General features: G+C 54.0%; 1 protein-coding gene across 4 annotated transcripts in view; it reads right to left on the bottom strand.

Moving 5' to 3' along the window:
- The window catches only part of KIF21B (kinesin family member 21B), a 57,013-nt gene that overhangs the window by 41,279 nt on the left and 4,644 nt on the right, over window positions 1–11,090 (bottom strand). For all 4 annotated transcript variants that reach the window (XM_007989000.3, XM_007989001.3, XM_073011647.1 and 1 more), the window contains exons 2-3: window positions 1,308–1,530; window positions 808–990 (exon numbers count right to left, since the gene is read on the bottom strand). In XM_007989000.3, coding sequence (XP_007987191.3) covers window positions 808–990; window positions 1,308–1,530 — 406 coding nt within the window. The remainder of the gene's footprint in view (window positions 1–807; window positions 991–1,307; window positions 1,531–11,090) is intronic.

The raw sequence follows: 11,090 nt of genomic DNA, 5'->3' as shown, positions 1-11,090 counted from the left end.
GGATACCCTAGAGGACAGGCCACCACCTGTGTGCCCAGGAGGGAGCAGCTGTGTTGTGGTAGGCAGGGGCTGGCGTTGGGGAGGGCCTGGAGAGGGCCAAGGCCACATGCTTCCCTCAGAAGGCGACCTGGACAATCAGAGAAGCAGGGTTTATGGGATAAGCGCCCTTACTGAGTGAGGGCTCAGCATAGGCCCAGTGGTCAAGAGCACAGAGACCCCCTGCTCCCCACTGAAAGCCCCTCCCTGGCTGCCACAGTCTGAGCCTGACATTATCCCAGAGACAGGAAAGGCCAGGTGCACAGAAAGACCTTTCCTGGAGGACCCTTCTGCCCTGGGGTAAGAGAAAACTCAGCGGGCCAGGAAACATCTGAGCCACAAAGGGGCAGGACAGGCTGCCCTGAGGCAGAGGGGGAACCCAGAGAAGGCCAGAAGGAAGCGAGAGAGCCAGGGTTCTCACAAAACCCTAAGGAAACAGGTATCACCACATTTTGCAGATGAGGCTCAGTGTGGTAAATGACTAGCCCAAGGTCACAAGGCTAATCAGTGTCAGAGCTAGAACCTGTCAGGGTGTGAAGGGATCATACAGGTCATCGACTCAAGCTCCATCTGATGCAGGAACCCGTTTTGAGTGTCCCACTGAGTAGTCCTCCAGCCCATGCTTGGATTCTTTCAGTAGCAGGAACTTATCACCCGGAGATGCCCCCATGGTTCCCAGGGCTCATTCCACTGCACTGGAGGAAGGCCCGGCTTCCATGGCCCTGTCGTCCACCAAGCCTCCCACCTGCCCGCCCTATGGGGCCACAGTACCTCCAGAAACTGGGCGCTGACTTTGAACTCAGGTCCAGCCATGCCCTGCTCCTGTGCCCGACGCTTGCGCTCCGCAATGCCCCCAAAGAGGTGTGCGATGGCCCTTGGAATGATGCCCTGCTCCTCCTCCGACGTTGCCATGTCAAAGCCAGTGCCCATGGTGTACGTCTTCCCGGCCCCTGTCTGCATTGGCAAAGATAGGAGGGTGTAACCCCGCACCCTTTGGGGACACCAGCAAGCCCTGTACCTGGGCCAAATCCCCTTAGCTCATCTACCTCCCAGCCTGGTTCCCCTGCTGCTTTCTTGGTCCTGAAGCCACACTCTGGGGAAATCACTGACTGACAGCCCTCCCTCTGCTAACCAGCAGTGCAACGGCCTCCTTAGACAATAGATAAAACCTGAGGCTGTGTCTCAGCTGCTCTGAAGGTGGAGCTTTCTCTCCATTGGATGCAGGGAGACCGAGGCTGGAGCGGCCATAGGTGGGTGTGAAGATGGCTTACCTGCCCATAGGCCAGCACCGTGGCATTATAGCCCTCGAAGCAGCCCTCGATGAGCTTGCTCACACAGGTGGAATAGATCTGTTCTTGCCAGGTGTCCAGGTCGAAGACAAAGTCATAGGTGAAGGCCTTGTCCTTCCCCAGCAGGACCTGGGGCTCTCCCGGGGTAACAGAGGTACAGATGTGACAGCCCTCAATCTTCTCCTTTGACAGCTGGGGCCGGATCCTGCCCAGGATGGAGAGAGCCCTGGGTCAGGCCCAGCCGGAAGGGGGCTGCCACAGGCCCCTCCCTCACACTGCCTGCCAAACTGCCACTTCCCCTATAAGCCAGAGGAAAAGGAAGGAAGCTTAGGTGCCCCCAGAGGAAATGGGCAACTTTTGTAATACGATAGTAATAACAATATCAACATCATCAAAACAGCAGTTGTTAACATTTATTGAGCATTCAGTATATACCAGATCTGTGTTCAAAGTACTTTCCATAAATTAATTCATGCACTCTTCACTATAAACTTGTGAGGTACCTATTATTTGCCTAATTTTACAGATGAGAAAACTGAAGCTGAGAGAATTTAAATGACCCTGCCCAAGGGTGTATAACGGAAAGTGATGGCGCCATGTCCAGGTCTGTGTGACATAAAAGCACATACTCCTGATTGGACTGGAAGCCCTAGAAATTAGCATCTCATCAGGGGAGAGAAGGCAGCTTGTCCACTGCTGGGGAGGAAAAGCACAGGGCCAGGGTGGGAAAGAGAAGGAACTGGATGCTCCCACAGCTCTGGGCCACATTCCCAGAGCCAGGACTAAGTTCTAGAGGAGGCCAGAGCCTCTGCCAATGCCTATCGGTGCTGCAAGCAGGAGGCCAGGAGCTCCCCTCCCTGACGCCAGACCAGGAGCACCCTTCCCAGATGCCAGAGCCTGGTAGACATTCTCAGGCCTGAACTCTGCTTCCTTTCCAGGAGTGGAGGGGCCAGACCTGCAGAGCTGGGGCTGACCAGGACAAGTCCCAGGTTCCCTTGTGAAGGGCAGGGACCTCTAAAAAGGATACCAGGCTAGCCTGGGGTGCACTCCTAACCCAGATTCTGGCAGACTTCCCTGTAAAGAGGAAGAAAAGTAGCATCAGGACTGAGTGAGGAGGCAGCCATTGACACAACTGTCTCCATCCAGCCACCCCTTCCTCTCTCTCCCAAGCAGCCATCACCACGACAAGGTTCCCATGGCAACCAAGCAAGAGTCAGCAAGCATGCGTGCACAGGGATTGGCAGAAAGCACCACCCCCACCCCAACTCCCTAAAGTAAAAGGGACTGGGGGTTAGGCTCTCATGCCCATGGGCTCACACAAGCCAGTCCATCAGCAGGCACTCACAATGAGCTACTTGTCAGGCCTCCTCTCCCTAAGCCAACACTCACCAAGAGAAGAAACAATGCCAGGGGCCAAGCCAGCACCCATCCTGGGCCCAGAGGCGCCTAGCCACAGAGTCTAGGGCCTCCAAGTTGCCATCCTGTCTGTCCCCAGTTGCTCCAGCCCCCAAGGCCCACTCAGAGCTGTAGGCTGGGGAAGGTGCTCACCTGAGCCTGTTGCCTGCACTTCCACAGCAAGGGAGTTAAAGGGGACTGGGGAGGTGGGGAAAGCCCAGCAGGGAGGCACTGGGGGTAAGCAACACCAGGCCCAGTTCATACCCACAGATGGGAGTCTGGGCCTTCTTCAGAAGTGTTTCCAAGGTGTGAACAGGTCCTCATAGGTCAATGGCTCTCCTCTAAAAGGGATGGAAGCCCAAAGGAGGCCACCACATTTATCTAGCTGTCTCACCCAAATTGGAATGGGAGCCCAGCTTCTTCGTCTCCCAACTGAATTGGCTTTTCTGCCTGGGAAGAGAATGGCTGATTCTTGCTCATCCGTCTGGATCTCCAGACCGGAAACTCCAGTCTCCAGTAAGAGCTCAGGGTCAGCAAGGCTCCCACCTCTACTTCTACCTCTACTGCTAATAATGGCAGTGGACATACCCTGAGCACTCACTCTATGCCAGGCAGCATCTAAACACTGCCATAGATTAACTCTTGGTCCTCACAACACTGGGAGGTGAGGATTATGACCCTCATGTATGGATGAGGAAGCTGAGATGGCACACAGCCAGAGTCACAGGTCACAGACAGCCAGGAGCAGATCAAGGGCTTGAACCTATGCAGTCTGCATGCACTGCCCTTTCAGTGTCTTATGCTACACTGTCTCTAAGGACCAGGGTTCAGAGTGCCAGGGGGAAAGAACATCTCACATGTGCAGGGAGAGAGAGCAGGAGCAACCTTAGAAGGAGGAGCATGGCATTGTACACAGGTACTAAACAGGAATCTGGCTCTCAGACCTGGCTCTGCCCGTGGGCTTGTGGGGCCCAAGATGAAGCACTTCCTCTCAGGGCATCCAGGTATTCCTAGGTAAACCAAGGGCCTGGCCTGGGCAGCCTCTGAGGACCCTCCAGCTCTGCTGGCTAGCACCAGCTCCTGAAGACAGCTTCCCTACCACGTGGCTGCCTGAAGTGGGATTTCTGGATTCAGTTCAAATACCATTTAATTACTGTAGGCAGATGGCAATGCTGGCGATTGGAGAAAATCGAATCATCATCCCCGGAGACAGTGGAACAGGGGAGGGGGAGGAACAGCCCTGCTTGTCAGAGCCCTTCAATGGAGGGGCAGCTTCTGCTTCAGCAATCAGCCCCCTGACCCCTGGGGAGGCTTCCTGCCAGGATCAAGAGAGTGGGCAGAACAGTCTGGTGGGGAGGATATAGAGGAGGAGACCCAGGGTTTTAGGGTCCAGGAGTTGCGGGGTCAGTTGGGCATTCACCCTGGGACCCTTTTTTGACCCAACACATCCTGAGGTGCGGGTCTTTGTGGTCAGAAAGAGACATCCGCCCAATGCTGCTCAACTCTTAGCACCAGACTACTTTGTCAGGGTGCAGGTGAGCATGCCTGAGCAGTGTCACCCAGAGAAACTGATACTGGCTGGGAGACAGGGGGCATGGACCCTGGTTGAGTCACCAATTCCCAAAGCAACTTACCTGGAAGAAGGAGACAGTGTTGGACTGACTGACTGAATGAATAAATGGAAATGGAAGCAAAGGAAAGCTAAGATATCAGGGATGCTCTCCATGTGCTAGCGCTGGGTCAGGCACCTCCACAGGTTACCTCGTTTAAGTGATGCTATGACCTAAGGATTTAAATCCCCATTCTCCAGCAAGGAAGGCTGAGACTTGAAGTGGTTAAGCCACACACACAGTAAATACAGTGAAGTTGGGCATCAACTCCTGATGTGGCTGACTGAATGCCCTTCCACTCCTCAAGCTATTTTCTGTCAGAAAACTCTATGTATGTATGTATGTATGTATGCATGTATGTATGGTTTTGAGACAGGGTCTCACTTTGTTGCTCCAGGGTGGAATCCAGTGGCGCAATCATGGTTCACTGTAGCCTCAGCCTCCTGGGCTCAGGTGATCCTCCCACCTCAGCCTCCCAAGTAGCTGGGACTACAGGCACGCACCACCACGCCCATCTAATTTTTGTATTTTTTATAAAGATGTTTTGCCATGTTGCCCAGGTCTGTCTTGAACTCCTGAGCTCAAGCGATTCTCCCACCTCAGCCTCCCAAAGTGGGATTATAGGCGTGCGCTACCATGCCCAGCTGAAAACTCTTAATCCTAAAATCGCTAAATAAACTTCATCCCACACCACTTCCATCAGAGCCAGGGGGCTCTCTAGAAGAAGTCCCGCATGTCTGCTCACATATGTGCAGGGCTGGGCATCAGGCTTGCCCTGCCTTTGAGTGCTCCCAGTTTGGTGGTGGCAGACACTGTCTCAGTCATCCTGGGTTCACTCTTCACCACACCCTGCCTAGTGGCAAATTCAAACTGATGCCCCACAAATAGGAGACAAGAGGGCTGGGAAATAAGAGACCAGGGTCCTTGCCAAGCCTCTGCCCTGACTCTCTTGTGGTTTATGAGCCACTGCTTCCTTCCAGGTTATCTAGAAGGTCTGTTCCTGCTTTCAACTTTCTAAGAACTCCATTGCCCAGCCCTCCAGCAGCCTCTTCTCCCGGCCCCACCCTTGGTGAGGTCACTTCTGTGGGCTGCCCTCAAAGCGACAGTGGCCCACTTGGCCCCAGATAAGCAGAAGGAGGAAGCAGCGTGGCAAGGATGGGCACCACCTAACAGTCCTTTTCCTCCCTGGGGACATGGGAGGGGGGTCAAGGTTCTCTAAGGTCTTCCTTTTTAAAACGTTTTTGCAGAGACAGGGTCTCACTATGTTGCCCTGGCTTGTCTCAAACTCTTGCGCTTAGGTGATCCTCCTGCCTTGGCCTCACAAAGTGCTGGGATTACAAGCATGAGCCATTGCATGTGGCCTTTAGGGTCTTCCAAGTAAAATACAGGCCCTAGAGCCTGTGGACCAGAGCCAGGACTAGGGTGAGGCATTCACCCTCAGTACAGAATTTAAGGAGGCAAGGAAAAACCTCAGTAATCAAGATAAATTACAACTTAGTGCAGTATTTTAAAAATCAAATTAGCAAATTGTGGCCCACGGGCCGGCTGCCTGTTTCTGTCAGTAAAGGTTTGCTGCCCAAACATCTAGTGTCACTTCTGCCCAGAGTACCTGGAGGGCACCTCACCCCAGGCCCCACCCCTCCAGTCTTCCTTCCATCCCTTCTCAAAGTTCTGCCAGGAGGGAGGGCCGGCTGGACAGCCCCACTCAGAAAGGCCCCCGGAATCTCCCAGAACACAGCCGGGCCTATTTGCCACTTGGCAATCCAGAGGCTGAGCGGCGGGTAGAGCGGGCGCCAGAGCGAGGAGAAAGGGCCCGGAGCTTTTCAGAGGCAGGATCTGGCACAGGCAGCGAAGTTGCTGAGCTTCCTCTGTTCACAATTGAGCAGGAGCGGGTGTGATGTGGGAAGCTGTCCCCCACCCCGGGAGAAACGCGCACGCGGAGGCCAGGGACGTGCGGGCGGCTGGAGAGCCCCCTCCTCCCAGACTGACCCCCACCCCCTGTCCCTGACCCGCTGGGTGCCTGCGGTGGAAGCGGGACAAAGGCTGCGAGCCCGGAGCGCAGAGCTGCAGGAAGAGCTGAGCTCAGCGGATCCTCAGCTCTTAGAGGAGCCAGGAGGACGGGGCGGAAGGGGAGGACAGAGGAGACAGGGAGGAGGCAGCTCAGGGGTATGCTGAGAGACTGCCAAGGGAGAAAACTGCAAAGGGTACTGACTGGGCACATCCGGGCACGTGCCAGGAGCCCCGCACAGCATCCCGCGGCTTAGGAGGGAGAGGATGGCGCTAGCTGGGCCGCATCCCCAACCTCGTCCTTAATGACATCACACAAAGCCCACCAATCAGCCCTCCCAGGAGCTCTGCCCAGTGACCTTGGGCTCCTAGGGGTTGGCTCAGCTTCTTAGGTGAAATCAGTCCCACCCAATCAGCTGGCTAGGGTGCCTCCCTTGGCTCCTAAGCTACCCCCAAATCTTTACACTGAGGTCCCCATTGGTGCAGTCCCAGGCTCTTTCCACTTGAAGGGTCTGTCTTCTCACTGATGAGGGGTCACAGGCTGTGGTATTAAAACAGCTAACCAGAATCCAAGAATTTCTTACAACTATGGTTCATGATCTGTGATTCCTGATGCCTTTTCCTTGCTAGTAATGGTAACACCATCACACTTGGCTTACTAAACTTCCTCAGTTAGTTACCACTAACACATTTATAGAGCCAAGACTGCCTCTCACAGACACTAAGGTGCTTTGCACATGTTAGGTCATTACATTATATCATTTAGTTCTAAGGTGGGTATTTTTGCCCTTAATTTACAAATGAGGGCTCAGAGAAACTGATAACTCGGCTCAAGGTCACATAGCTAATATGTAAAAAGGTTTTCACCTTTATTAGCCATCAGCCCTGAAGATTCAATCCAGGGGAAATCTGGGGAGAACTGGCATGCTCGCAGCTGCCCACTTGTGTGTAATTTGCACTTCAGGGACTTTTAGGCTAGCAGACACCCTCTTCCCTACCTCAAAGGCTTTGAGAAGAACCAGAGAGCTGGACTAGAATCACCTTTCCAGATGGCCAAAATGTTAGTCCCTTCAGAAAAATGTTAGTCCCTTCAGAAAAAAGCATACCTGCTCTTTTCTCCTATAAGACCCCTGATGCCTTTCTGGAATCTTGAAAAGGAGCTCCTAGAAGCATGTAAGACAGCCCAGGGAGGGACTGCAAAGTCAGCAAGCCTAAGGGGAAAAGCAATGTTTGCCCTGATTCCATGACCTCTGCTTGTGCCCAGCCTCCAATTGGCATGCCTGGCTCCAGCCTGGGCAGCGGGGCAGAGCAGAGCCAAGCCTCTGCATCCTCTGTGGCGGATGTGTGAGTGTATGGAGGGGACACAGAGAGAAGCCCGGTGATGGCTACTCTGCCTGGCACACAGGGGTCACTTAGCTATGTGGTGACTTACCAGGCACCAGCTCTTCCTCGTCAGTGACAGGGAAAGATCAAAAGGGAACTCAGCAGTAGCAGGAGGGATTTAGATAAGCTAGCAAAAAGAACTTCCTCCTTGCAAAGATGATTAAGGCTGGGAGAGGAGAGGCTGGAGGGGTCTGTGGAGTCTTCTTCCTCAGAAATCGTTCGTCATTGATATCCCTCTTGCCTTGCTCTATGTGTTCTTCACCACCTAGGTCTTTTCTGACGAGGACACACACTACCTAATACTTTTTGAGAGCCTATGTGCCAAGCTCCTTTATGTACATGAACACATGTAATGTGTTAAGACAACCCTGTGAAGCCGGGGATATGTGCCCCATGTTACTAAGGCTCAGCAGGTGAAATTTAGTAAGCTCAAAGTCACCCAATTTGTAATGGTGGAGACGAAATTCAAACCAAACCTGCTGGTGCCCAATCCTGAAGCATTCACCAAGCAGCTCTGCACCAGGGCGGGAAAGAGGTTGGCTTGGAGAAAAACGATCCCTTCAGAGAATCTCCCCGACTGATCCTACCGACAGCTGCCAGCAGTACCACAAGCTGTCTGCTGGGAAAGCGTTTTCCCTGTTTCATGCTTAAGAAAGCTGAAGCCTGGGGCAGGGAGAAGTACGGAGTCAGGAACCCAGGAGGCTGCCTCCCTGTCAGAGGAAGGCGGCTTTCCTTTGTGGCAGAAAGAGGACGTCTACACCCCCACTTTAATGAGCCTCCTCTCCTCCTGCCCATGGCAGCCTGCCAGTTCTGGGGAAGGCGGCTGAAGCAAAATCCCTGCTCTCAGGGGAGTCTGGCTCCCAGACACCCCGGGGGCTTTTAGCTGACTTAGCCCAGACAAAGCATCTTCCCATAGAGGCCAGTCTTCTATAAAACAGGGTGGCAAGATCCAATTTGGGGTGCTTGCCCTTTTAGCTTCAGGGGTAAGGTGTGGGGAGAGCCCAGCACTATTGGGGGCAGTGCCATCAGAGCTCTGCGACAGCCAGAGGGTCTTGTTGCCCTCCCCTTTGTCCCTCTCCTGGCCTCTCAGACCCTTCCCCAGGTCAGCCCCCCTGAGACTGCCCTCAGGACTCTGAACCCCCAAACAAGAAGGCTTTGTATTATGGGGCCAAAGGGCATGGGTTTAGGAGGCCTTGGTCGGCATGGTGAAAGCGGCCTGGCAACCCTCTCTGCTTGATTTCTGCCCCCAATCACATTCCCGTCCTGGGTGTGATACTCCAGGAAAACCTACAGGAGGCCTTGGGGTGTCAGCTTGGGATGCTTGGGGTTCAGGACTCTGACCCCACCCCCTCCTCTTGAGTGTCCTTGACCTTACTCTTTCAGTTCTTCCTAGGGTCTTGGCCACTGGCTTCTGAGTAATGCCAAGGGTCAGGCAGGCTAACAGGGGAGGGGGTGCCTGCCATGAGGCACCTTGAGAGTCCTGTTGTCTATGGCCCTCCAGGGCATCAGGATCTCAGCCGTGCAGAGGAATCAGGCCAGCAAGGAGACTGGAGTGAAATATCAGAAGCCAGGGAGCAGGGATATGCAGGAGGGGCTGAGAGAAGGGGCCAGACCCTGTCCTGAGTTGGATATATCCCCAGCCTGCCATTGGCCGCACAAGCCTGGCTGTGAGCAGGAGCCAGGAACTTCCTGGGCCAGGGTCAGACTCCTCCATCTCTGGGGCCTGGGAAGAGGGTGAGCCCAGCCCAGGGAAGTACTGCTCAGCTGTGCTACATCGCCACTCTCCCTGTCCCACCCCCATCTCGGGGCATCTGGCAGGGGTTTCCCATGACCTCCCCAGAGACAGGAGATGCTGCAGAGTCAGGCTTCACCCAGAGCCCAGAGCTGTGACGGCATCGGCATCTGCATCTGGTGGGGGACGGCCAGTGGGGACTGGACCCTGGGGATGCTTCCCTGCTGAGGAATGCAGAGCAACAGGAGGCTGGCTGTGGAGGGCAGCGAGCCTCTCCCCACCGCACTGGCCCTGGCCCCCTGCCCACACTGTATGCAGGATAGCTCTCCTGGGTGCACCTTAAGTCAGCCTCAGGTGGGACCAGACCAGCCTTCATAAAGGACAGGGGGCTTCACCTCAGGAAGGCAGAGGGATAGACACTCGGGCATTTGGGGATGGGATGGATGGCTGCATGATCTCCTTTCCATACCCCAGAGCAGCTGGAGGTGAGAGAAAGTCCTCCAGAAACAGGGCACTGCAGCCAACACTGCTGCCGCCTGCCCTGGAGCTTCACATAGGGATCGAGGGGTGGATCTTTGTGGCCAAGGAAGAGCCATTCCAATCCAGCTTCCCTCATGGCAGGGAAGCAGTCTCTAACCCGCACCTAGCCCAGGGCCCTCTCAGTGCCCCTCCGGCTGTTCTAAGAGGGAGCGGCACAGAAGACATTGCTTTCCTCCTCAATGTTCTCAATACTTTCTAGAGGGTAAAATGAAAGGCTAGGAGACCCCGCACACATTGGGTTCTGCTCTTTGGTGTGTGTGAGGTGGGGGGCCAGCAAAACACTTGGCTGCCCCCAGAATATCCTTCCTGAGAGAGTGCCAAGGTGGAATTCAGGCAGGAAGACACATGCCAGGGATGGCTGCAGCGATCTAAGAAAGGGAAAGTGTGGTGGGAGAAGCTCCCCAAACACAAACGATGACAGCACGGATTTAGGAGCTAGGACCATGGTGGTGCCAGGCAGTCCCACGCTGCTAAGCAATCCCATACAGGAGAATCTGGACAGCCTCAGCCCTGCCACACATCTGCACAGCACCATGTGCCTTCCCGTTTTCACTTTCCCACATTCATGTTTACGGCCACTGCGTGTAGTAAAGCATTTGAAGAAACGGAGGCATAGAGACTTCAAGAACACAGCTTATTACCACCTCAATTAGGAGGCAGCTGAGAGTTGCATGAAGAGTATGTGTTCACAACTGAGAATACCCTGGGTTTAAATCCAGCCTCCTCCATGTACCACCTGTGTTTGCGCATGTATATGATGGGAATAACATCAGTCACCTGGCCAGTTGAATAGGATGCTGCAGGCACTGTAAGTGTTCAATACATTATAGTGCTTAGCTACCTACTGGTTCATACTCCTCTCCATCACACCGTGCATTCTGCTCTAAATTAATATATTAATCAAAGGATTGGGGGTGAATTCAATTTACTGAATAGTTCACTGAAGCTTAAACTACAGAGACATCTCTTAGGTACACTTACATTAGGGCTTATTTTATTTTATTTTATCTTTGAGACGGAGTCTTGCTTAGTCACCCAGGCTGGAGTGCAGTGGCACAATCTCGGCTCACTGCAACCTCTGCCTCCCAGGTTCAAGTG

This window comes from Chlorocebus sabaeus, chromosome 25 (assembly GCF_047675955.1).
Source record: "Chlorocebus sabaeus isolate Y175 chromosome 25, mChlSab1.0.hap1, whole genome shotgun sequence".
NCBI classification, from domain to species: Eukaryota; Metazoa; Chordata; class Mammalia; order Primates; family Cercopithecidae; genus Chlorocebus; species Chlorocebus sabaeus.
The sequence above is the reverse complement of the archived record's forward strand: the minus strand, read 5'-3'. Positions and strand labels throughout refer to the sequence as shown.